The 27,232-nt window shown below is 44.2% G+C and overlaps 1 protein-coding gene across 2 annotated transcripts; it reads left to right on the top strand.

Moving 5' to 3' along the window:
* The first annotated feature begins 721 nt into the window (after positions 1-721).
* SCNN1A (sodium channel epithelial 1 subunit alpha) lies at positions 722-27,232 on the top strand. Of its 2 annotated transcripts, none has more exons than XM_043967856.1 (13): positions 722-841; positions 1,593-1,950; positions 11,007-11,262; positions 13,947-14,131; positions 17,385-17,488; positions 17,936-18,099; positions 18,678-18,779; positions 19,031-19,148; positions 24,696-24,774; positions 24,965-25,022; positions 25,329-25,384; positions 25,710-25,782; positions 26,690-27,232. In XM_043967856.1, exons 2-13 carry the CDS (start codon positions 1,778-1,780, stop codon positions 26,996-26,998), a joined length of 1,677 nt encoding a protein of 558 aa, XP_043823791.1. In that variant the 5' UTR covers positions 722-841; positions 1,593-1,777; the 3' UTR covers positions 26,999-27,232. The 2 variants fall into 2 exon arrangements, with proteins under 2 accessions (XP_043823791.1, XP_043823792.1); XM_043967857.1 differs by having other exon boundaries at positions 805-993.

Here is a 27,232-nt window from a genome sequence, read left to right as displayed (position 1 = left end):
TTGAACTGGCAGCCCACCCAGAAGGATGCTCTTTCAACTCTACCCCTACTCAGGGAATCTTTCCTCTTATTGCTGAAGGCAAATGATGTCTCTTTACTTGTCTAGTTTCCAGAAGCTGGGGAGCTATTACCTGCTTTGGTCTCCTTTCCCCTCTAATCCCATGCCCCTGTGCACTAATCCCTACAGCTGCCACCTAGTTACGTCCATCTTCCTCACTCCATCATCCTTGGTTCACCTTTTGTTCTATTTTCCTTTCTGAATTCTTTTGTTGTTCCCCCATTCTCTTTAACTACTTCCCCTTTCTCTCTATTCTCTCCCCTCCAGCATCTAGCTTCCCAGAATTACCTGGTCCTTTACCATCTGTGAGACCTTGGCAAGTTGATTTACCTCTTGGGGTCTCAGTTCCCTTATTTGAAAAATGAAGGGGTTGTATTAGATGTAATGAAAGGCCTGTATGAGTTAATTGATGGTCTCTTTCACTCTAAACCTAACAATGATATTATCTCTTATCCCTATTTACTTTCTCTGTCCCTGACCCCCCTCAGTTCACAGTTTCTGTTCTGTTCGCCTTCTTTTTCTGTCTCTTTTTACCTCTGCTTCTCTTTTCTTCCTGGTGGTCCACTCATCTCACTGTCCCTACCCCCAGACTCTCAGCATCCCCCAAGCTTTCACAGTGCTCAATTCTTTGGGCTCTCTATTCCATGCCCACCTTCCTCCCCATCGGCTCGGCTCCTCCTCTGCTCCTCCCCCCGGCCCAGCTCACCTTTAATTGAGATGCTAATGAGGCTTCTGTCACTTCCATCCCGGCCGGGAGGGCTGGCCAGGCCGCTGCACCTGTCAGGTGAGGGGGAGGAGAGACCCAGCTGCCAGATTCAACTGGAAAGAAACCAGTCCCTGCCTCTAACTACGGCTTGGGAGTAGAGAGCAGGAGACAGCTCAAACCTCCAGGAACCCACAGTCCCTGAGGCTCAAGAAAGCCGAGAGGAAGCCCGAGTGGGTAACACAGAGACAGAGAAAGAGGTGGAGATATGACAGACTGAAGTGGGGAGGGGGGAGAGAAGGAAGAAGGTACAAAGAGAGAGAGAGAGGGAGAGAGAGAAAGAGAAAGGAAGAGATGCAAAGAAAAAGACAATGAGGAAGAAGAGGTAGCTAGGCAAAGGGACAGAAACAGAGAGACAGAGGCAGTTTAACCTGGAGTGAAAGAGACAGGAAAAAAAATAAAGAAAGAACTTCTGGAATGAGCAAGATAGAGATAGAAGAACAAGAAACTAAAAATTAACCAGAGAACTTTAGAAAAGCACTCGCTCTTAAGAGTGGAAAACAGCTGACAAGAGAAGGAAGGCGTAGCTACTTCAAGACTGGCCCTAACCCGCCTAAACCAGCAAATTAGCTGTTCCAGAGGAAAAGGAGGGAAGGGTGGGTAGGTGAAGAGGAGTGGGATTCTCCTCTCTCCTGCCTTCTCCCCGCCACTTCAAGGAGGTTTGGTTCCACTCCTAGCCTGGGGAAAGGAAAAGAGGAGGCTAGGTGGATGATAATGGAGGTAGGCAGTCAATAGCCTAGCCCTGACTCACATTATCTACTCCTAATCCAAGGCCCATGAAGGAGGAAAAAACTTGAGCATGAGGGGGAGCAGCCCGAGCCGGGAGGACCCGAGGAGGAGGAGGAAGAGGAAGGCCTGATTGAGTTCCACCGTAATTACCGAGAGCTCTTCCAGTTTTTCTGTAACAACACCACCATCCATGGAGCCATCCGACTAGTGTGCTCCAAGCACAACCGAATGAAGACAGCCTTCTGGGCTGTGCTGTGGCTCTGCACCTTCGGTATGATGTACTGGCAGTTTGGCCTGCTCTTTGGGGAGTACTTCAGCTACCCGGTTAATCTCAACATCAACCTCAATTCTGACAAACTCGTCTTCCCTGCGGTCACTGTCTGCACCCTCAACCCATACAGGTCAGTCTCTCTTACCCTCACTTGTTAAACCACGGTGCTTTGATCTCATCAGACAGAGGGACACTCCGTCACCCCCTCTGTCATCGATAAATCCTGATTCCCAAGTGGAGCGACAGGTGTCACTCAGAATTCAACATTCAGACCAACCTCAACCTCAACTAGAGCTAAACCCTGCCGACCATTTACCTGTCACTCCAACTCCCTTTGCAACCTGTTCTGATTAGCAGACAGTGGATCTGGGTTCAAATACTGGCTCTCGTGTTCGTTACCTGCATGACCTTGGACAAGTCATTTAACTTCTCTGAGCCTCAGTGTCCTCATCTGTAAAAAGGGGACAATAAAAGGCAGCTAGGTGGCACAGTGGATAGAGCACTGGCCCTGGATTCAGGAGGACCTGAGTTCAAATCTGGCCTCAGACACTTAACACTTACTAGCTGTGTGACCCTGGGCAAGTCACTTAACCCCAATTGCCTCACCAAAAAAAAAAAAAAGAATGTTAAAAGGGGACAATAATATTTGAACTCCCTACAACATGTATTCCCTGAGCCTTAAAAGCATTATGTAAATGTGAACTCAAGACTGAACAGGGTATAGAAACTGTTACAAACCTGTTCTTTTTCCATTTTCCCAAACCAAGAAGAGAATAGGAAGGGAGCTTCTTTAACCTCAAAAGAGAACACCTGATGGGACAGGGTCGTAGGAACTGGAGGTAGGTGGTGGTGGCTGGCAGGAGCTGGCCTGCCTTCCTCCTTTGGGGAGTGGATTTCTTTAGAAGAGAGTAAGCTGGTGGAGTTGGGATTGCAAAGCAATTAGTGAGCCCATTGGTGGAAGAGAGAAAGGGAAGGGAAGAGAAGGGAAGAGTAAAAAGGGTTGTGGAGAGTGTGGGAGAATAGCAGAGAGGGAATGGAAGAGCAAGAAAGCATCTCAAAGTCTTTTTTTTTTTTTTTGGTGAGGCAATGGGGGTTAAGTGACTTGCCTAGGGTCACACAGCTAGTGTTAAGTGTCTGAGGCCGGATTTGAACTCAGGTACTCCTGACTTCAGGGCCGGTGCTCTATCCACTGCGCCATCTAGCTGCCCCCATCCACTTTAGATTCTACTTCCTCACTGACCCTTATATCTCCTCGGATCCCCTTCCCCCATGACCCCTTTATTCCCTCTGATATGTTCACCCTTGGAACCCATTTTGTTTGGGAGTTTTTGAGTTCCATTATTCCCCATGGCCTCTTTTTGACTTGAAGCTGGAGGGAACAACAGAAAGTAGGTAGGAGAAGAATGTGTTATGTATGTGTATACATATACATTTCTATTAACTCAGTCAGCAAATATATGTTGAATGCCTGCTATTTATCTGTGAAAAGACAGGGTCCCTGCCCTTCAGAAGAATACAATCTTTTGTGTATATGTTCTTTTGTTTTGGGGTTTGTATATGCATCTACATCTATAGCTATTTCTATACTGGGGGCAGATGCATATGTCTGAGGGTGGGGAATTTTCATGGGTAGGTAGGTGGCTACCCAGATAGATGGATGTGGAGGATGGGTGGATAGAGTCACCAGGCTGAGTTCAAATCTGACCTCCGACACTCACTAGCTAGCTGCATGACCCTGGGCAAGTCACTTCACCCTGTTTGCCTCAATTTCCTCATCTGTAAAATGATCTGGAGAAGGAAATGGCAAGCTACTGCATTGTCTTTGCCATGAAAACCCCAAATGGGGTCACAAAGAGCCAGACACAACTGAAACAACTCAACAACAGATTGTAGAATAGAGTCTAGGTCAGGTGTGTCCTTGACTAACCTTCATTTGCTACTCAGAGTAGGAGGCATGGGCCTCTGGAGATGAAAGGATGGATGGAGAGGTATGTAGAGGAAGGTGTACTTAACAAGAGCTATTTAGAATCATGCTCACATAATTTACACAGCATTACATTTGCTCATGTGTGACAAAATTCCCTCTAGGACCATGTCCTTTTTTCTCCTCTTAGCTCCCTGCCCAACTTCTAGGTCCCTTTGTTGTTGTTCAGTTGTTTCAGCCATGTCTGACTCCTTGTGACTCCATTTGGGGTTTTCTTGGCAAAGATACTCAAGTGGTTTGTCATTTCCTTCTCCAGATCATTTTACAGATGAGGAAACTGAGGCAAGCAGGTTGAAGTGACTTGCCCGGGGTCACACAGCTAGGAAGTGTCTCAGGCCAGATTTGAAATGAGGAAGATGAGGCCAGGCCTGGTGCTCTATCCACTACGGCATCTAGCTGTCTCTAGGTCCCCTAGTCCCGATTTCTTCTCCCTTTGATACTTCTAGGCTGGTCTCTATTTGCCATCCCAACCACTGGCTTTTTTTATTCCTAGATTTTCCAGTTCACCACCTCCCTAAACCTAGGGTCCTTAACACTTGGGAGTGTGGGTAGGGAGATGGAGCGGTATAGCTGGCTCAAGTAGCAAATTGGGCCAAATGGACTTCACTTAGGCCACTTAGCCTTGAAGGCACACCTAGCTTTGAGGGTCACTTGGCTTGAGGCAAGAGAGGGGGAGAAACTGGGAGGAGTTGTTAAATATGCTGTCACTAAAGCAGTAAGTGAAAGAGGCCCAGACCAATCAATTGTCATATACTTGATTTATTGTGTACTCTGCTAGGTGGAGGTGGGTGAGAATACAAAGAAGTTTTGGGCTTGTGCCCTCAAGGAAGTTACCACTGGTGGGGGGGGGGGGGCGCGGAGGAGGAATCAAAACATACACATAAAAAGTTTAATAACCATGTGTGACTTTGTAGGTTTCAAAATAGAAGTACTTAAGCGCTACCTAAGTTTGGTAAAGGGGAGGGAGAGATATTTGTGGGCTGGGATAGTCTAGAACAACTTCACAAAGGAAGTGAAATTTGGACTGGCAGTTGAAAAACTAGCAAGCCTGGGAAAGGTGGAAAGGGGAGAGAGGGAGGGAAGACATTCCAGACTAGGGGAGTGGTGTCCCCTAAACCAGAACACAGCAAATGTGCTTGGAGAACAATGAAATCAGTCAGATTGCAGTGGAGGCTCATGGAGATGAGTAGAGGCTTAGACTAGGGAGGTAAATTGGAGGAGAATCTGGGAAGGGAATGAGGGAGGGAGGGAAGGAGAAGGGACCTATGTCAGAGGAGAACATGATGGCATCTCCACCTGACTTGCAAAGTGAGAGAGAAAGAGAGTCAGAGTAGGGAGGGGCAAGTTTATACAGGTTATATGGGTGATGACCTGTTCCTGAATCAGAGCTCTGTGGAAGGAGCAGGAGAGGGAGGGAGAGATGGATGATACCACTGGGGAAGAAGGAGTAGAAGGTGGTAATGGATGGAATATGAAGATAAAGAGGGTGAGAAGCTGGAGCAAAAAACTGTATGTATGGACATGCAGAGTCTGTCTCCTCAATGAATTCCAAACAAATCAGCCCCTTTACCTTGGTCTTGGGTTTGGAGAACTAACTGGGAGAGGAGATGAAGCTAGTTTACCAAGTTGACGGAAGTAGGGGAAACTTGTTAGCTGAGAAAAGAGGCAAGAGGTGAAAATCCTGAGAAGCTAGGTGGCTTAATGGATAGAGCACCAGCCCTGGATTCAGGAGGATCTGAGTTCAAATCCAGCCTCAGACGCTTGACACTTACTAGCTGTGTGACCCTGGGCAAGTCACTTAACCCACATTGCCGCCCCCCCAAAAAACAAAGCGTTGAAAATCCTTTAGCTTGTGGAAGGAGTTATTTCAGCACACTTCTTTTTTGGTCATTGCCATACTTTTTTTTTTTTTTTGAAGGGCAGTGAGGGTTAAGTGACTTGCCCAGGGTCACACAGCTAGTAAGTGTCAAATGTCTGAGGCTGGATTTGAACTCAGGTCCTCCTGAATCCAAGGCCAGTGCTTTATCCACTGTGCCACCTAGCTGCCCCTGCCATACTTTATAATTTATAGGAGGGGGCCAGGTGAGCTGTATTTCCACTGAAAAGGAAAATTATTCCTTAGGGGCCGGAGAGCCTTAGGATAAATTTAAAGATGAAATTGGAGGGTCCTTAAGGCAATGAGATAGGATGCCAAGAGAATTCCTAGTGCCTTTTTCCCTGGGGAGAGAAGGGCAGAGAGGCTACAAGCAGTGGGGGGTAGGAGGTTGAGGTTAGGATTTAGCATAGGGGTGAGCACAGGAAGTCCCCCAAAGAGAAAAAAATCTTAAAGAGATGAAGAGACTCTCTAGTCATTGAGTACCATGATTTGGACACCCACCAACCTATGCAGGGCCTTGTACTTATAATCACTCTATATCCCAGATATCATAAGCCAGGATCAGTTTATCCTTTGTCAGACAATGGGTGTTGGTTATTGATTCAGGAATTATGGTTACTGCAACTTTGCTAGGGGATGAGGCAGGAGAGGGAGAAGGATCCCAAAGTAGGAAGAGACCTTAGAACTGACCTAGTTTGAAACCCTACTGTGCAGTCCACCATTCCACAGCTTCCCTTGATAAACAACATACCAGAGAGCTGGACTTGGAGTCAGAAGACCTACAGGTGAATGTTTTTTTTTTTTTACAGGTGAATCTTGATTCTGACACTCACTATGTGAGCAGGGACAAGTAATTTCCCTCGGAATCTCAGTTTCCTAATCTGCAAGATGGGGATAATAATATTTGCATCACCCACCTCCCATGGTTGCTGCCATGTCAATGATCCCCTTCGAAGTCCATCCCTGCCAGTATTCTCTCTTCACTTCAGCCCCTCTGCCTCTTCAGGCCTTCTGCATTCCATTTATAATTCTGCTAATCTTTTCAATTGTGTGATATGCCACCTCTGTTCTCTAATTTCCTCTCATCCCCTTCCTAGCATTCTTTCTTTCTCCTCCCTGTAGATGAAATTGAGCTATGCTCTGAGATTAATTAGGTAGAAGTTATAGGGAGGCAAATTTTTAGTGCGACAACAAAAGAAGAACTTTCTTTTTTTAAAAATTAAAATTGTTTAATCCATACTTTTTGTTTTTACAAAACAACTTTACAAAATCCTATTTCTATATCCCTTCTCCCCATCAAGCCATCCCTTATACCAAAGAATTTTTAAAAAGGAAAAAAAATCATCTCAGCACAACTAACTAACACACGAACAGAGTCTAACAACATATTTAATAGTCGACATCCATATTCCCTCCACTTTTTTGGAAGAAAGGAGGGAGGTAAATTTTTTCATCTCTTCTTTTTGAGCCCAAGTTTGCTCATTATATTTACACAGCATTCATGCTGCAAAATTGCAAGACCGTACAGGGGCCAAAAAGGATTGATCCTCTACTTCTCTGGAGAGGTTGGGGAAAGGGAACTAAAAGTGTGAAATATTGTATATAAAGTCAGATTTTTTCAATATGTCAGTTTTGCTGAACTTCCCCCAACCCCTTAAATTTTTTTTCATATAAGATGGCAGCATTCAGTTGTTTGTTTTTTTTTAGTGAGGTAATTGGGGTTAAGTGACTTGCCCAGGGTCACACAGCTAGTAAGTGTTAAGTGTCTGAGGCTGGATTTGAACTCAGGTACTTCTGACTCCAGGGCTGGTGCTCTATCCACTGCGCCACCTAGCTGCCCCCAGCATTCAGTTTTATAAAAAAGAATTAACATCCAGAACTGCCCAATAATGGAATGGGATGCCTCATTCTATTTATTTCATTCAATACTTAGTGAGTGCAGCTAGGTGGTGCAGTAGATGGAATGCTGGGCCTGGATTTAGGAAGACTATCTTCTCTAGTTCAATATATTTACTAGCTGTGTGACTGTGGATGAGTCACTTAGCTTTGCCTCAGTTTCCTCATCTGTAAAATGAGCTGGAGAAGGAAATAACAAACTACTCCAGTATCTTTGCCAAGCAAACTATACAAATGGGGTCAGGAAGAGACTGATAAATAAGACTTGATTCTTACCCTACCTGTCATGTGGAATTCCATGTTTTAAAGTGCTACTTCAAGACCAACTCACCAATCTCTTTTCCTTTGACGTCTGCGTCATCACCCCTTTTTATCCTTGTTGCTATTGTTTATGGCTTTCAGAATACTCTCCTACCTTCCTCCAGGACCTTATCAGTGACTTCGACGTCCATGTAGACCACCCTTCCAATACTTTGGCCTCAACCAACTTTGGCTGTTACACCAGCCTCCTGTCTTGGAGCACCTCATCGGTCCCAATACCAGATTTCCCCTCAGCGCTAGAGAAAGTGAGGAAAGGCATATTATTTTATTAGACCTCAGTGTCCCACTGGGGCAAGTCGGAAAGTAATTTCTTATTGACTTCCTATCATATTCCCTACAGGGACTATTTTAAACGTTTCCCTGTCTTCCTCAAGCTCCATATTCCACTTTTTTTTTTGGTGGGGCAAATGAGGGTTAGGGTCACACAGCTAGTAAGTGTCATGTGTCTGAAAGATAACAGACAAAAAGAAAGCCTTAAAAAAAGGGAACTAAAAAAAATTATGCTTCAATCTGTATTCAGACACCATTAGTTCTTTCTCAGGAGATGGACTGCTGCATTTGTCATAAGTCCTTCAGAGTTGTCTTGGATTATTGTATTGATGAAAACAGCTAAGTCATTCACAGTTGATCATCTTACAATATTTCTGTTACTTTGTATACAGTACATTTCACTTTGCACTTTGCATCAGCTCACGTAAGTCCAAGTTTTTCTTTTCTTTTCTTTTTTTTTTTAACGGGGCAATGGGGTTAAGTGACTTGCCCAGGGTCACACAGCTAGTAAGTGTCAAGCGTCTGAGGTTGGATTTGAACTCAGGTACTCCTAAATTCAGGGCCAATGCTCTATCCACTGCACCACCTAGCTGCCCTCCCCCTGCCATATAAACTTTTAAAATGAGACGCAAAACAACACTTTTTTGGAGATATTATGGTGTGCCTGGGCGTGAATCCTTCATATTTACCTTTTGAAGACACTATGCTAAGCATTAAAGGTACAGTTACACAAATGAGATTGATCTTGTCCTCAAGGGAGTGTGTTGCTGTCATTCAGTTGTTCAGTCGTATCTGACTATTGGACCATTAGTGCTCTATGCTCTACTACCTCTTGAAGTCTGTCCAACTCCATGACACTATCTGTCTCCTTTTCCTTTGCCTTCAATCTTTCCCGGTGTATTACATTCTAATAAGTAAAACACATATAATACACACGCGCGCGCGCACACACACACACACACACACACACGGAAGTAGTGTCCTGGGAGGGATGTTTTGGTTTGAAAAAGAGAATAGATGGACTCCCCATTTCCAGTAGCAATGGAAATGTTGATTTAATTAGGGTCCTAGAGCTAAAACGAAAACAAAAACCAAAACAACCCAGGGCGAAAGAGGGAGGGAAGACAAGCAGACTGTAGCATGGATGTCAAGAAAATGTAGAGTGAAGCAGGAATGCTTCAGTTGTGAGCTGGAACCGGCTTAGTTGTACTGAGATGCACTCACCAAGTAGGGCAGTACAGGAGTTTCAGAGCTGAAAGGATTAAGTCATCTAGATCATGTTCTAGATCCCTGGCACCTAGAGATGATTAAGCTGCAATGGAATGGTCGGACCGTCTGATGAGATGGAGTCACAGCAAGTCCCTTGTTCGTAAATTAATGACACATATAACACTTTAGCTCTCTACTTAGGGTTATAGGAGTAATAGAGCCTTTACCATAAATCCCCTGGCAAACTCTGCTCAAATGAGTTATTCAGGCTTAGACAACCTTAGTGTAGAGAGAGTGATCTCATGATGCTAAAGGGTTCAGGGACTCAGGCCCTGTGAATCTCTGTCTCTGGCCCCGGAAAAAGTGAAGGAAAAGGAAAATGTTTTTTACATACCACTGAGCAAAGGGCCTATTTGCCTTCCTCAGGTGTTCCCTATTCCTTAGAGAAAAGCAGCTTTCAATGTAAGGAAGTCCGATAGACTGTCTTGGTAAACAGCTGTTTACCTAATTAGGTTGGTTGCCTAATTATAAAATCTACCAGTTTCCACATTCCAACCCCTGGCAGACACATAGACCTTTTCTGCTTTCTCTCTGCCCTCCTCTCCCAACTTCTCTCTTCCCACTGTGGTAAAACTCTGGTGTAATGTGAGGACCAAGGTACATGAAGGTACGGGGTATGGAATTGGAAACAATAGTTGAATTCAAAATTCAGATTCTGAACACTTACTAGCTCACTGATTTTGGCTGTCACTGGACCTGTCTTAGGCTCAGTTTCTTCATCTGTAAAATAAGAGATTTGGAATAGATCAGAGGTTCTTTTTGTTGTTAATATGTGATTTTCTTTTTTAAAATAGTATTTTATTTTATTTTTTTCTAATTACATGTAAAGATAGTTCTCAACATTCATTTTTGTGAGATTTTGTGTTCTTTTTCTCCCCTCCCTTCCCTCTCCCCTCCTGAAGCCAGCAAGCAATTTGATATAGGTTATACAATACAGTCACGTTAAACATATTTCCACATTAGTCATGTTGTGAGAGAAGAAACAGAACAAAAGGAAAAAAAACACAATAAAGAAGAAACAATAAGAAACAAACAAAAAAAACTTCAACAGCAAAAGTGAAACTAATATGCTTAAATCTGCATTCAGACTCCATAGTTCTTTTTTCTGGATTTTCCATCATGAGTCTTGGCATTGTCTTGGATCATTGTATTGCTGAGAAGAGCTAAGTCTATCACTGTGTGTGTGTGTGTGTGTGTGTGTGTGTGTGTGTGTGTGTGTGTGTGTGTGTGTGTAAGACTGCTTCTATATTGTTAGCTGAATTTATAATCAAAGGAAATGTTAAATTTCAGTTGGAGGTTGGTGAAAATAAGGATGTAATTTTTTTTCCATTCAAGTTCACGGATCCTCTGAAATCTTTCCACAGACCTCTCAGATAAGGCTAAGAAGCCCTGGGACCAAACGATTCTTACATTCCCTTTCAGCTGTAACAGTCTATGATTCTGAGAACAAGGGAGTCACCTCTGTAGTGATGTAAATGTGAGCAGGGAGACTCCACTTACTTCCTGTCTTTCCTTGGAACACTGGTAGTCTCTCAACAGGTCTCCTATAAGAAATTTATATCTTCTCCAGGTACTCTAAGATCCAAGAGGAACTGGAAGAGCTGGATCGCATCACAGAGAAGACACTCTTTGACCTTTACAAGTACAACTCATCACAGAGCCTCTCCAACAAGCTTCGAGTCCGAAGGGAGCTCCCAGGCACCCTACCCAACCCTTTAGTGAAGTTACAGGACCTCCAGTTCTTCTATCACCGAAACAGAGCCTCTGGTGTCCAAGAGAACAACCCTCAGGTGGATAAGAATGACTGGAGGATTGGCTTTATCTTGGTAAGACCTTAGTCAGACTCCTGTCCTCATCTACTCTCCTGGTTACACCCATTTCCAGGTCTCTTCCCTCCACTGTCCCCCCTAACTCCCTTTTCCAATCTTTTTCCTTGGGAAGGTCCAATCTCCTGGTCCTACCCACTCACTTATTCATTTATCCAATAAATCTCGATTGAGCACAAAGACGTTGTACTGAATGCTGCAGGACACACAAAAATGAGTATAACACTCATGACCACATCCATATCAGAGCATTTGAGACTCATTGAACTATTCGGGGATAGAAGTGCTTCTTAGGTCACAGAGTATAAGACACATGAGCAAATAACTTATACAAGGCAGAATATAATTTGCAATGCAAGACACATGCAAAAATAACTTAGAGAGCATCATTTGTGCCACGAGAGAGATAAAGACATTTGAGATGTTCCCTGAAGAATGAATAAATAGGTTTTCCCAGCCCACTCTTATTGGCAGAGTTGTAACAAGGCAGGGTGATCAGGACTTTGTTTCAGGGTGTTAGAATTTAGAGAGTGCCAACAGTATTTGCCATCCTTCCTCAGTGTAGGAATGGACAGCTTAGCACTTTGTTAGCAAGAATTTTTAGTTAATAAAAGCCATAAGATCTTCCTGCACCTCAGGTAAGCTTGAATCTGGCTCTATCCCAAGTGTTCCTACCTATGGATGACCTTGTTAGTATGCCAGGGCCTTTCTCCCCACAATGGCTAAAACCAAGGTAAGCTCCCCCAAGTCTCCATCCTCATCTGCTTTCCCAGAAGCAGCCCTGGGTTATTCATTAGTCTCCTGCTCCTTACATGTTCATGTTGTGTGCTCCACTTGCAAAAATTACTACTTATGACTCTGCCTTCTCCTAAATTGCTCAGACTTGCATCTGTTATCTATTCCTTTGGTTTCATTTACTCTGAGTTTAGTTCCAAATGTTTTTAGTCTGGTGCCAGGACCTTTCTCTCTTTCTTGTCTCTCTTCTCTCTGCTTTCCTGACTACCTGACTTCTTCAATCCTAGTCTCCCAGATGGTTGGGCCTCCTCCCTGGCCCTTCTACCCCACCAACTGCTGATCAAAAAATCAAATCTGTGTTGCTTTTTCCTGTGTGAATAACTGTTGTTGTAGTTACAGTTTGTAAAATATTCACTTGGCTCTTTGAATTGTGGATTGAAATCTGCTTTGGAAAATCCCCTTATAAAGAAACAATGTACTCAAATTGTAGGCGTTCTTCAGTTTTAGGGTATCATGGATCTCTTTGGCAATCAGTCTGGTGAAGCCTCTGGACTGTCTTTCTCAGAATTATGTTTTTAATTGCATTAACTAAAACACATAAGATTAAAAGGAAACCAATTATGTTGAAAGAAAGATGTAAGTCATTTTCTATCAAACCTCATGGACCTCCTGAAATCACTAGTGTGATTTTGCCCTGGCTCTGAGACGAGCCCAAGTTCAAGGTGGAGGACCCTTCTAGAGTCCTATAGATCAAGGGAAGCCACTTTCTCTGCCCTGGGCATCTTGAGGCTCCATCTGGGAAGAGCAGTAAAGTTCAGGTTGGGGGCAAGGTAATAAGAAAGGTTAGAAAGAGAAGAATAAGAGGAAAAGAAAGAGAAAAGTACACAAAGGAGAAAGTGATAGTCACCACCATCAGTGACTTCAGGGACTACCCAGTGGCCACAAATTTCAGGCATTTGGTTTAATGCGAAGTTTCTTAAGCTGTGGGTTCCAACTCCATATAGAGTCACTTAACTGAATGTGGGGGTCTCAAAGAATTTGGCAACAGTACAAGGTTATGTATACCTATTTTATATACCTATATACCTGGGGGGTATATAATCTGGGGGTCATGTAAAAATTTCTCTGGTGAAAAGGGGTCTCCAGTGGAAAAAATTGAGGAGCCCTGGTCTAATGGAAAGAGCTCTGGATTAGAGTCTGTCCTTGACTTTGACACTGTTTCACTGTGTGACCTTGAACAAATCACCTTAGCTAGGTAGAACAGTGGCTAGAGGATTGGATGCAGAGTTAGGAAGATCTGAGTTCAAATCTTCAGATACTTAACTAGCTATGTGACCGTTGATAAGTCAGATAATCTTTGTCTCCTATACCTGCCTCCTGGAGTGGTTGTTAAGATAATATTTATAAAGCACTTGGCAAACCTTAAAGTGCTATATTAATTAATTAATGTGTTATTAATGATATATTATTAATTATATTGTTATTGATTAATAACAATAGCAACAACAACCTCTTTGCACCTTCCCGATTTATAATTAGGAAAAAGAACCCATTTCTTCTTTGTCCCACTGAAATGGATTATCACGAAATTGCTGATTTAATAAATGAGAAAGAACTCTGAGTAATAAAAAGTACCATACCAATAAACTATATTATACAGTAATTATTATTTCCTTTTATCTATACCCTACTCTTTTCTTAGCCCTGTTGTCCCTATGAAATGCTCTTTTTCCCTGTCGCCAAGATTGAATTACTAATTCTCTTCTCCATTTTCTGACCTCTAGCTTCTCCCGTGGGTTTCTGTTTTCTCTTTCTATTCTCTCTTCCTTTCCTGATCTCTTCAATTAGCACCTTAGTATCTCAGACCCTAGGACTTCCTAACTTGTCCCTGAGTCCACTCATTTTTTTTTCTGTCTCCCTGCTCCCCTTCTCTGGTACCTGTGTCTCAGTGTAACAAGAACAAATCAGACTGCTTCTACCAGACCTATTCCTCAGGGGTGGATGCTGTCCGAGAATGGTATCGTTTTCATTTTATCAACATTTTGGCTCGTCTGGACCCCCAAGATCTGGATGAGGCCTCATTGGGTAATTTCATCTTTGCCTGTCGCTTCAACCAGGTATCCTGTAACCAAGGGTGAGTTCCTTCCCACTTCTTTCTACTCCATCCACCCCTGCCCCACTCCTAGTTTGGCCCTCTTTCTCTTTTACTGGGGCTGACCTTGACACCATGGAATATCTTGATAACTTGCTGCTTCCCTAACCTTTGTAAATTTAGACTAATAGGGCTGAAGCTTGCATCCTTGCTTTTCTTCTTACTAAGTGAATGACCTTAAGCAATCTCATTACTTCTCTGGGCCTCAGGTTCCACCTGTATAAAAGTCTCTCTCAATTCTGAATCCTATGATTGAGTCTGAGAGCTGGCTTGTGTGATGGTAGAGGATAATCTGTGGAGAACTGGGGATGGAGCTTGAGTTTTATATTTGATGAACCTTAAGGCTTTCTCTGCCAGAAATGTGGACTTGTTTCTCTTTGCCTGTCCATCTGTTTAGCTCCTAGATTATTCTTATTTCCTGATTCCACATGGATCCCAGAGAGCTTCCAGCAGCTTCCCTGTTTCTAAGGGGGTTTAAAAAGGGAGAGTTTGTGGGCAAGAAGGTTTGGGTGGGTGGGAGACCTGTTCTGTATTTTGTTTGTTCCCCACATTCTCCTCCTCTCCGGATCCCCTCAAGTTGTATTAAGAACAATGTAAGATAGGGGCAGCTAGGTGGTGCAGTGGATAAAGCACTGGCCCTGGATTCAGGAGGACCTGAGTTCAAATCCAGCCTCAGACACTTGATACTAGCTATGTGATCCTGGGCAAGTCACTTAACCCTCATTGCCCCGCAAAAACAAACAAAAACAAAAAAGAATAGTGTAAGGTTCAGAATGGGGAAGGGGTTGGCATTATTGTAAACTGGTCTTGGTCAGACTAGACCATATCCCTAGCATTATGATAGTTTTGGGGGTGGGAGGTGGGGGTGACAGAGATAAGCCCGAATATGTCCTGAGGAAGATGACTAAACTTCATTCTCTTTTGTAGTTTTTTTTTTTTTGGTGAGGCAATTGGGGTTAAGTGACTTGTTCAAGGTCACACAGCTAGTAAGTGTCAAGTGTCTGAGGTCACATTTGAACTCAGGTCCTCCTGAATCCAGGGCCGGTGCTCTATCCACTGCGCCACCTAGCTGCCTAAGATGACTAAACTAAAAGAGCATAAGTTGAGGGAAATGGGATGGCAATGAGAAGACATTTTAGGGGAGGGTGGGTCGATTGGTTTCTGCCTACATTGGAAGGGCTATTAAAGGGCCAGTGTGGAAGAGGGATTAATCATTCTGCATAGACTCAGTGGGTGAGAGCTAGGATGAGTGGGTGGACATTTTAGAGAGGTAGATTTTGGTTCAGTGTAAGGAAGACCTTCCTAACGGTTACAGGTGTCCCCCAAATGGTGTGATCTCCTTGGCACATGGTGAATTCCCTCTCACTGGAGGAGCTCGGAAAGAAGCAGACCAAAGGGCAGATTGGCATCACAAATGTAGACTAGGGGTGTGGTCTGTGTGAGTGTGTATAGAGGTGTATGTGTGAGTGTATGTGTGTGTGTGTGTGTGTGAGAGAGAGAGAGAGATTGGGGGGCGGTATTGTTGTTGTTAGGTCGGGTTTCCCCAGCTCCACCAGTATCCTGGCCTACAAACAGAAATCATGCTTGCCAGGAAGGTCGTTGGCAGGGGATAGACTAGATGACCTCTGGGGTCCTTTTCAGCTCTTAAGCTCTTCTGCGATCTGCTCATACGAGTTTAACCTTCTTCCAAATCTTCTCCAATAGAGGGGTCTTTACATGATCAGTTTCACCCTTTCCAAATCCCTCAGGAGGAACTCTTCCAGGGGAGCACCTGACACCTGTCACACTGGGTTGCTAGGCCTTGCAAGAAAGCCGCAAGTGTCCCAGCTGCTCTGCTTCCCCTGCCCCCTCCAGCTGTCCTGTAATACCCTTCTCTCCCCATTTCCCCCACTGTTCTGGGTCACAGGTTTTCTTGTCTAACTTTAAGCTGGTGTTTGTTTAAGGACAGATCTCCCTACCTGGAGGGTGTGGCAGTCAGAGCACCTGGGGCTTGATGAGCCGGTACCTCCCAGACACCTCAGCCTTTCTTTGGCTCTCCCCAGCCTCTAACCCTTCTCTCCTCTCCTGACCTTGAGTGGCTCTGAAGCTTTTTCTTCTTACCCTTGTTCCTCCCATCATGGATGCCATCTTGCCCAATAGTTCATAGTTCATCTAGGATCTGATCTTTGGGAGAGCCTGGGAGGAGGGATATGGAAGAGATGAGTTCACCCCAGGATAATGCTAAAGTTGGAACTCAGAGAGAATTCAGAGATGAAGTAGCCCAGTTTTCTCATATTATAGATGAGGAAATTTGGCTCCAGAGAAGGTAAAGGATTTGCCCAAGGCCACATAGCTAGCTAGTGGTAGAATCAGGACTTAGAACTCAGGTATGCTGCTTCCCAGCCCACTCGTTTCCAACATACAGTCCTGCCTTCCTCTTCCCAAAGTCTAGGAATCATTGACAAATAGGTAGCCTGGGCCTATGTAGGGTCTCCCTCTTCAATATCAACTCTCTACAACCTGACTCAGAGATGGTTCTTCCAGCTGAAGAAATGCTATTGATGATAATGATACATTTGTTATGGAACCTCCTCTCAGAGCTCAGAGGGGCCTTATTGAGAGGGGATGGTCAGGGCTCATTCAGTCAATGCCCTTGACTCTGGTCCTCTCCCCAATCATGCTTTCTCTCTTTTATCAACCCTTTGCTTTTCCTTGATGTGCTTCTCTTCCTTTTTTTTTTTCTCTCTTCTTTTTCTTTCCTTAACCTCTCTCATTCAAAAATTAGTTTGGGTGCAGGGGCTGTGTCTGGTGCCATCTCTCAGGGAATTTATAATCTGATCGAGTGTATAATATTGCCTGCTTGAAAACTTAACTCAAAAAAAAAAAGAAAAGAGAACAACTAAATAAGGCAAAAGTTGTAGTTACTGGATAAGATCTTTTTTTTTTTTGGCCAAATACCACTTATACTCTAAAATATACTTATTACATATCTTTACTCTAGCTGGATGTGAACTTCGGTATGAGGACTGTGTGTCTTGTTTGTCTTTTTCTTCCTGGTGCTTAGCACAGTGAATTGACCCAATTGTTCATTTGGATTGACTGTAAATTGTCAAATAACAATCAAACAAGTAAGCACTCCCAGAGTCCAGAGGAGAGAGGAGATAAGCGAGAAGCACCTTTTGTCTCTAGCCCAATTCACTTCTTTTCCCTGGCCCCTTTCTTCTTGTTCTAAGTCTGTTCTCTCCCCACCGCTAAGGAATTACTCCCAGTTTCATCACCCCATCTATGGAAATTGCTACACCTTCAATGGCAAGAATCACTCCAACCTCTGGATGTCCTCTACACCTGGGATCAATAATGGTAGGAGACTCTCCCTTAGGCCTTCTCCATTCTTCTATTCAGCTGCTTGTATTCCTCACATCTTGCCCTGTTTTCCCCAGTCCACATGCCAGATTTACTCAGCTGGATTTCCTTTTCCCTTAGTTGCAGTTCCAGAGTTCCTCCCAAGCAAACCCAGTTTATTCCAGAAGGCGCCATCTTGGATTTTTCCTTCTTTTCCTTGAGTTACACCCCAAAATTCATCACAAAACTGATAATAATCTGATTCCAATTGTTCTTACTGATTGATATTATTGCTCAGTGTCCATGACAATGGTTCACAAATCCCATCACTTTCCTGACCCTAGTTCTTCCTGACTTTATTCCCTCAAATTTTGGGGAGCTAGAAAAGATTGGAGTGAGGCAGGGATGACTTCCTTCCCCTTAACATTCTTCTTCAATTCTATCTTGCCTTGCCAACCCTTCTAGGTCTGTCCCTGACACTACGAACAGAGAGAAATGACTTCATTCCACTGCTGTCCACGGTGACAGGGGCCAGGGTGATGGTGCATGGGCAAGATGAACCAGCATTCATGGACGATGGTGGCTTCAACCTTAGGCCAGGAGTGGAGACATCTATCAGCATGACAAAGGCATGTACACTATGCCTAGAGGCCTGGGTGTGGAGTGGGAGGAGTATAGGAAGAATAGAGAAGAAGGGTCTCAGGAGAATCGAGGGCACAGATGGCAGCAAGAGGTCTGGGAAGGGCCTCAGCAATAATTCTTGGTTCCATAGCATGGAGGGGATGGGGGAGAATTGTGTCTCCCCAGAGACAAATTAGGAGTAGGGATTGGGGTGCAGGGTTCCTTTAGAATGAGTATAAGGAATGTGGGGTCTTGGGGCGGGTGCTCAGAGTGGGGGATCCTGAGGAGCAGGCATCGGGGACATATGGTTATCTTGGGGTTTAGGAACTGGGATTATGGGCACCTCCTGAGGATCAGATGCAAGTGGTGTAACTATTGGAGACTGGGATGGAAGAAGGGCTCTGGAGGAACTGAGAAGCATAGGGAGCTGGATATTGGGGTGACCTCTGAGAGATATGTGAATTTATTAGTTGTCATGGGATTGTGGGAGCTGGTAGGATCCAGCCAGAGAGAATAGAGCACTGGGATAGAGGTAAGGTTAACCGTTTTTGACTTAGACGTTTCTGGGTTTGGGTGGGGTGGACAGGAAACCCTGGACCGACTTGGGGGTGACTATGGGGATTGTACCAAGAATGGCAGCAGCGATGTCAAAGTCAAGAACTTCTATTCTTCCAAGTATACACAGCAGGTGAGGTCCCAGGTCTATGACTCCTCTCTCCTACCCTCCCCACATCTTCCAGGTCAGTTCAAGACTCAGTAGCCAGATTCCTCCCCTTCCCTGGATTGTTAAGAAGTGTGGGGGTACATGATGCAGAGGACTGTTTGCCCTTTCCTTCCTCTCCTCTTCTCCTTGGGGTATCCTAATGGGAATGTCACTAAAGGAAGGGGAATGGTCCCCAGTTTAAGCTCCTCTCCCCCTGAACTCCCTTTGTCCCCCAGGTGTGTATCCACTCCTGCTTCCAAGAAAATATGATTGAGAATTGTGGGTGTGCCTATATCTCCTACCCAAAGCCCGATGATGTGGAGTTTTGTGACTATAAGAAGCACACAGACTGGGGTGAGCCACTTGTCCACTTTTTGGCTTTAGCACAGGGTTCCCATAGGGATCCCTTCCCTTGGGGCCCTCTTGCTTCCTTTTTTGTCTCTCCCTGTTCCTTGACAGCCTGTCCCTACCCTTTGGTCTCCTATCTCTCGTGTTCATAGCTCTTGTCCTGGCATTCTTCTCTGTCTCTTTGTGGTTTGTTAGCTCTGTTCTTGTTCTTCTTTCTTTGAATCTCTGTTGTGGTCTCTCTGTGTTTATTATCTTTCTCTTTTCTTGATTACGCATCTCTGGTTTATTGTTTCTCTCTCTGGATCTCTGTTTTTGACTGTTTTCCTCCAGATCTCTGATGCTCTAATCTAGGTTTCTCTCTTGGTTTCTGTTTGAGTCTCACAGAATCTAAGAGTTGTGAGGAACTCAGAGATCTTCAAATCTAACTTGCAATTCAACAAGAATCTCCTGTGTGGCACAGATCTCATAGAATATTGCAGCTGAAGGCGGCTTTAGTGGTCATTTGGTTCAGTCCCCTCAATTTAGTCAGTAAGGTGACAAGTGTTAACTTGTCACCAATCAAGGTCATACAGAGAATTTGTAAATGACAGCCCAGTCATCCGGTTTCCACTTGAAAGCCTCCAGTGAAGGGGAAGGAACTCATTCCACTTTTGGGCAGCTCTCGAGCTCAACTCCACCTCTGCAGCTTTTCCTGTTGCTCCTAGTTCTGCCCCCTGAGGCTAAGCAGAATAGGTCTGCCCTTCTCCCCAATGGTGGTCTTTCAAATACTTAAGGAGGGGGCAGCTAGGTGGTGTAGTGGATGAAGCACCGGCCCTGGATTCAGGAGTACCTGAGTTCAAATCCAACCTTGACACTTAACTAGCTGTGTGACCCTGGGCAAGTCACTTAACCCTCATTGCCCTGCAAAAAAAAAAAATTAATCAAGTTGATTAAAAAAAAATACTTAAGGAGAGCTGTCATGTTCTTGCTATGCCTTCTCCGGGCTAAATATTGCCAACTCCTTCAACTAATCCTTTTACACCATAGTCTCCCCTTCACCATCCTTATTGTCTTCCTTAGGAGGAAATCAGGACTGGACACTGGGTTTCAGATGTTCTCTGGACAAGGCAGAGTACAGCAGAACTATTATTACCTCCTCTGTTCTTGAAAACCATTCCTCTCTTAATATAGCTTAAGTAGCCTTAGCTATTTAAATGATTCAAGATATGCTGTATGATACTATTATAGCATTGACTTATATTAAGCAGGAAGTCAATGAAAACTCCTAGACCTTTTTAATAGGCAGTGTTGTCTGGCTATGTTTTTCCCATCCTATACTTTATGTAGTTGATTTTTTAAACCCAAGTAAGGTGATAGTTCTCCTATATCTATTCTGTCCTCTTCTCTTTCCCTCCCCCCACTATTGAACCTCACCAGTCCATCAGTCACCAAGCATATATTGAGTGTATACTTTATGCTGAGTGCAGTGGAGAACCAAAGACTAAAACAAAACAATGCTTACTCAAAAAGGAGGTTATACTTGGTCAAATGAAACAGTGTGTTCTCCTGTCATAAAACACAAAACATTTAAACAAAATGCAAGGTAATTTTGGGAGAGGATCACTAGTAGGTGAGGAATCAGGGAAGGCCTAGCATAGGAAGTGGCACTTAAATTGAACTTGAAGCAAGCTAGTGATTCTAAAGGGTAGAGGTGAGGAGCAAGTGTACTGTAGGCTTGGGAGTGGGGGGCAGCCTGTGAAAAGACATAGAGACAGGAAGAGCACCATGATGCAGAAAGAATAGAGGAGTGTTGGTAGCATATAGACCTCATGAAGAGGATATAATATGATAGAATATATTAATAGAATAACAACAATAATACCTTATATTAATACAATCACACGATATAGTAATAATGTAGTGCATTGTATAATAATACAATATATTGATATAATACAGTAATATAATAATACAATATGATTTTAATAAGTTTGGGGAAAGACTTGAGTTAAATAGTAAAGGGCTTTCAATGCCCCTGAAAAAGGAATTTTTCTTCTACCCTTATGGAAATAGGGAACTGCTGAAACTTCTCAAACAGAGGACTGACAGTCAGATTCATACTTGAGGAATATACCTTTGGTCGCTATATAGAGGATTATCGAGATGGGGGAGAATTGTGGTCTGGGAGTCAAATTAGGAGATAATTAGGATAGGAGAGGGGAGCAGTGATGCAGGCCTGACCCAGGTGGTGGCCATGTAAGTAGAGAGAATGAGTGAGGGATGAAACAGAGGATGGAGGGGATAGATCCTGGGGAGAATAAATTTTTAAAAAAGGAAGGATGGGAAACTATTCCCTAGAGTAACCATGGCAAATGAACCCAGAGGCAGGTTGAGTGAGGGAGGCCTATTGAGTATTTTTTTTTTTGGGTTGTTTTTTGTTTTTGTGAGGCAATTGGGGTTAAATGACAGGGTCACACAGCTAGTAAGTGTTAAAGTGTCTGAGGTCGGATTTGAACTCAGGTCCTCCTGACTCCAGGTCTGGTGCTCTATTCACTGCACCACCTAGCTGCCCCAGCCTATTGAGTATTTAAAGGGTTGGACATTACCTGGAGGATAGGGAACAATGACTTTTTCAGATCACCTATGGTTGGTTCACTGACAACTGGTAGCAGAAAGGATTTAGGTTAGATGACAATAATGATAGTTAGCGTTTATATAGTACTTACTGTGTGCCAGGCACTGTGCTACGTACATTACAAATATCATGTTATTTGATTCTCACAACAACCCTGGGAAGTAGGTGCTATTATCATCCTCTTTTTACAGTTGAGGAAACTGAGGCAAGCAGAGATTAAGTGATTTGCCCAAGGTCACATAGCTACTTAGTACCTGAAGATAGATTTGAACTCTGGTCTTCCTGAGTCCAGGTCTAGCACTTTATTCACTTTACCACCTAGCTGTGTCTAGATATTGATTTTTTATTGAAGACTATATGAGACTAGAAGTTTGAAAGAGTATGAAAATTCCCTTCCTTGGAGAATTCTTATGGGCAGTCTAAAGAAATAATCTGGGATGGTTTACAGTTAGGTAAATCTGGGACTGGTTGAATAACTGGACCTGTAGAGTAATCATAAATAGGTGGTCAACATGGAAGAAAGTCCCCAGGGATGTGCCCCAGGGATCTGCTTTGTTTTTCAATATTTTCTTATCAATTCAGATGAAGCAGATTTGTTAGATTTGATGACATGAAGCTGGGAGCAATATCTAACACATTGGCTAATAAATAATCAGTATCTAAAAGATTTCCAAAAGCTAGAATTATGGACTTGCCTGAAATTTAAGAGAGCCAAATGTAAAGTCTTAATCTTTGGATTAAAAAATAAATCAACTTCACAAGTACAGGATGTAGGGATCATGGCTGAACAGTTGTTCCTTTGAAAAAGCCCTGGGGGTTTTTCATGAAACTACAAACTCAGTATAACACAGGAATCAAACAAGCTAATGCTATCTTAGGCTACATTAAGAGAAAACCGTTCTCACAATGAAGGAGGTGATAGTTCTCCTATATCTATTCTGTCCTAGTCTGGCTGCCTTTGGGGTATTTTATACCACCTTTTTAAGGAAGGGTATAAGAAAATTTGAGTGTGTCTGGAATAGGCCTGTGCTACAAGATCAGTCGAAGGAACTGGAGATGTTTAGCTTCAAGAGGAGAGGAGTTAATTAAGCACATGAAAAATGGCTTCAAGTATTTGAAGGAAGTTCATGTGAAAGGATTAGACTTGTTCTGTTAGCTCTTGAAAATGGGCCCAAGAGCAAAGGGCAGATTTCAGTGTGATATGGAGAAAAAATTAACAGCAAGAGGTGTCCAAGTGGGTTGCAGCTCACCAGAGGTCTTTCAGCAGAGTCTGGATGACAGAATCGGTCTTTTCTTAGGTATGAGGTTGCACAAGATGGCTTAGGAGGTCCCTTGCAGCTCTGACATCATGCAATTCTGTGAATAAAAAATAAGAATGAGGGGCAGCTAGGTGGCACAGTGGATAGAGCACTGGCCCTGGAGTCAGGAGTACCTGAGTTCAAATCTGGCCTCAGACACTTAATACTTAACTAGCTGTGTGACCCTGGGCAAGTCACTTAACCCCAATTGCCTCACTAAAAAACCAAAAAAAAAAATAAGAATGAAGACTATGCTGTATTGATAGAAATAGAAGCTAGAAACTGGAAAGAACCCAGTTTAACTCCCAGCCAATAAATACGAGGGATGATTTTTGATTGGCAGACTTTTAAGGTTTTTGTGTATTTTTTTGCAACCTTCTACTTGCTATTTTTCACCCCTAATTGTTTATTTGTAGAAAATCTAAGAGGTGTTTGAGTATTTGCTTCAAGGATAGGAAGGTAGTAGGGCAGACACTAGGAAATTGTTGTCCCATTTCATAGTGGGCAGAGAAGACAAACTATAGTTGGAACATCAGAAGACTTAAGAACTCTGATCAATGTGATGATCAGGCATGATTCCAGAGGCTGGCTGAGGAAACACTCCCCCCTTCCTGACCGAGTGGGGATGGACTCAAGATGCAAAATGCGACATAATTTTTGGTCAAGGCCAATGTGGGAATTTGCTTTGCTTTGATTATACGTGTGTGTGTTTATCTTCCTTCTTTCCTTCCTTCCTTCCTTCCTTCCCTCCCTCCCTCCCTCCTTCCCCCCTCCTTCCTTTCTTCCTTTCCTCCCTCCCTCCCTCTGCCTCCCTCCCTCCCTTCCTTCCTTCTTTGGTTCAGTGGTGGGGTAAAGTGGGAGGGAGAGAAAATAAATGCTTGGGTTTTTTTTTGTGTGTGTGTGTGAGGCAATTGGGGTTAAGTGACTTGCCCAGGATCACACAGCTAGTGTCAAGTGTCTGAGGCCAGATTTGAACTCAGGTCCTCCTGACTTCGGGGCAGGTGCTCTATCTACTGTGCCACCTAGCTGTTCCATTGTTATTTTTTAAAAAGAAATTAAATTTGAAAAAGAAACTATAATTGGAAGGATGAGTAGTGGCATCCAAGGAGGGAAGCAGGAAGGCAGGTAGGCTAGCCATGGGATTACAGGATTTGAAGTCAGAAAACATATTAAGATCATCCAGTCCAATCTCTTCATTTTACAGATGAAGAAATAGGCCTGGAGAAGTTATTTGCCTTAGGTCACATTGCTGAACAGAACACTCCACTCTAACCTGGTGGGTTTTTTTTGGAACCAGACAAAGGATTGAGCTAGGAGTTGCCTTAAGAGGCGGGTTTGTACCAAAAGAATGTCCCTGGGGAGGCTAGGTGGCACAGTGGATAAAGCACCGGCCCTGGATTCAGGAGTACCTGACTTCAAATCAGGCCTCAGACACTTGACACTTACTAGCTGTGTGACCCTGGGCAAGTCACTTAACCCCCATTGCCCTGCAAAAAAAAAAAAAAAAAAAAAAGAATGTCCCTGTGTTTTTCTCCAAAAGGAGAAGTTTCCGTTGCCTAGGACAGGGAATAGGTCATTCTGTCTAGAGGCAGGGGAATGGCCCCAGGAAATTCACAACTTTCTCTTTGCTTGGTTCCTCAGGTTACTGCTATTACAAACTCCAAGATGCCTTTGCCTCGGATAACCTGGGGTGTTTCACAAAGTGCCGCAAGCCTTGTTTGTGAGTGTTGCCTCTTTTTTCAGCGTAGTCTTTTGGCTGGATAGGATGAGGCCTCCAGCTGAGCAGATCCCAGATAGGAAGGCTGTGAGGGAGGACTGGGGTTCTGTGGGTCTTTAGCTGTGGGGTGCAATGCAAAGAGGCTGGGGTGGTTTCCCATCCTTTTTCACTCACTCTTCTCTTCTTTCCCTAGAGTGACCAGTTATGAGTTGTCTGCTGGCTATAGCCGATGGCCCTCTGCAACATCTCGGGTAAAATGGGAGTGCATAGAAAGAGGAGGAAGTGGGTTAGAGCTGCATGTCCCTGCATATGTATGTGTGTTAGCGTGGGTACCTCTGTGCATGTGGATATTGGTATCTCTGTCTGAGTGGGATTGTGTCTGAATGTGTGAAAGTGTGTGTAAAAAAATACATATACACATATATGGGTGTTTGTGTATGTGTGTGTGTATTTATATATAGATACACACACACACACACACACACACACACACACACACATATATATGAGAGAGAGAGAAGGAATGAAAGTAACCCTGATTGATTCCATTTCCCTAGGACTGGGTGTTCCAGATGTTGTCAATACAGAATAATTATACCATCAGCTCCAAAAGGTATTCTGTCACTTAGCCCCAGGTCTCAGGCCTCAGGATAGGAACCCTGTCTTGGGAAGAGGGAAGAGGAGGGGAAAGAAAGGGGGCAGGGAATAAAATACAAATCTTTAAAGATTTTATGAATATCAACTATTTTTTCTATTCCTCATCTGTATAATGGGAGGGGGAGGGGCCAAGGAGGCATGGATTTGATGACTGCAGCGTCCCTTGCTCTAATACTCTGTAAGGGGATGCGGGCTTTGGTATTTGAGCAGGGAGGGTTCTGTGGGGATCTGAAGAGAGCCAGTCACCTAACTTTGTTTTCTTCCTCTTCCTTCTCATGTAGTGGTGTTGCCAAACTCAACATCTTCTTCAAAGAGCTGAATTATAAAACCAACTCAGAGTCTCCCTCTGTCACGGTGGGTTCCCTTTGGGGTACTGGAGAGTGGGATTGGGGGAGAAGCAGCTTGGCAGCTCATTGAAAGGATTGTGGGGGGCTGGAAGGGGATGGGCTTCCAGGTTGGGGCCTAGGGCAAAAGGGGATGATGATAGCTTGGGGTGGGGAGCCTGTATAGATGAGAGGGTCCTTGAAGGTGAGGGGACAATGGGGATCCATCTAGGGGAGGTTAGGAAAGGGAGAATAGAATTTGGAAAGTGGCAGGGCAACGAGAGGTTGGAGATCCTGTAAGGAAAGGGTCAGAGACTGGAGGCACTGAGGAGTGGCGGACTGACCTTGGGAGCACAGGAATGGAAGGCCAGAGGTTGGGATCCTGGGAGAGAGAGGAGCCAAGTATCTCAATTTCATCATCTGTAAATTAGTTGATCTCTAAAATCCCTTCTAGCTCAAACAGTCTGAGAATGGGCTGGGGACACTGGGAGGAGGAGTCAAGGTCCAAGGACGGTGGAGGGGGGAGGATAGGAGACAATGGGACAGTAGTCATGGGTTTGGGATACAGCAGTGCTGTGTTTCCAAACCGGGGTTGGACAACACTTATGCTAGATGAACAAAAATGTGAGAAGAGCAGCTTGGCAATATGAAAGCTGAGTAGAAAGAACCTTGGATTTGGAGTACGAGGATCTGGGTTTGAATCCTGACTTTGCCTCTTAGAGCTAGTGTGACCTAAGGCATGTCACTTCTTTCTAGCCCCCAGTTTCCTCATCTGTAAAATGAGGGGTTTAGACCAGATGACTTTTAATTTCCTTTACAGTGTCTTGAATAATTTGATGAAAATTGTCACCTTGGTCATCCTCCACGATCTTTGTCCTGAGCTCAAGGAAGTACTTTCCTTCTTGTCATAACCTCCTTTATGTCCCTCCCCTTTGCAGATGGTCACCCTCCTGTCCAACCTAGGCAGTCAGTGGAGCCTGTGGTTTGGCTCTTCCGTGCTTTCTGTGGTGGAGATGGGTGAGCTGATCCTTGACTTACTGGTTATCACTGCCCTCTTGCTCCTCCGAAAGTTCCGGAGCCGCTACTGGGCTCCCAGCCAGACACCCCAGGGATGCCATGAGGTGGCCATGGACTCCTCACTGCCCTGCTGCCATTCAAGTGCCTCCTCCAACCAGTTTGGCCCCGACCCTTCTGCCCCGGTCCCACCACCTGCCTATGCTACCCTGAGACTCCCAACAGTGAGCTAAGGCAGACACGGTAGCCACGACAATAGCCTTGAGGCCCAGTCTTCCTCGTTGGCCCTAAGCATCCTCAGACCTCAGTTGGTGTGCTTCCCCCAGCTCCACCAACTGCCTACAATGTTCTCTCCCGTCCATCCTTGTCACCTCTGTTCTTTGAGAAATTTGAGCAAATTGTAGCAATTGTTCTCATGACATTCCATTCTCCAGTGTAATTTTTCCTTTGTACATGTGTGGGCCTGG

This window comes from Dromiciops gliroides, chromosome 5, assembly GCF_019393635.1.
Source record: "Dromiciops gliroides isolate mDroGli1 chromosome 5, mDroGli1.pri, whole genome shotgun sequence".
NCBI classification, from domain to species: Eukaryota; Metazoa; Chordata; class Mammalia; order Microbiotheria; family Microbiotheriidae; genus Dromiciops; species Dromiciops gliroides.
Note: the sequence above shows the minus strand (reverse complement) of the source record. Positions and strands in the feature narration are given on the sequence as shown.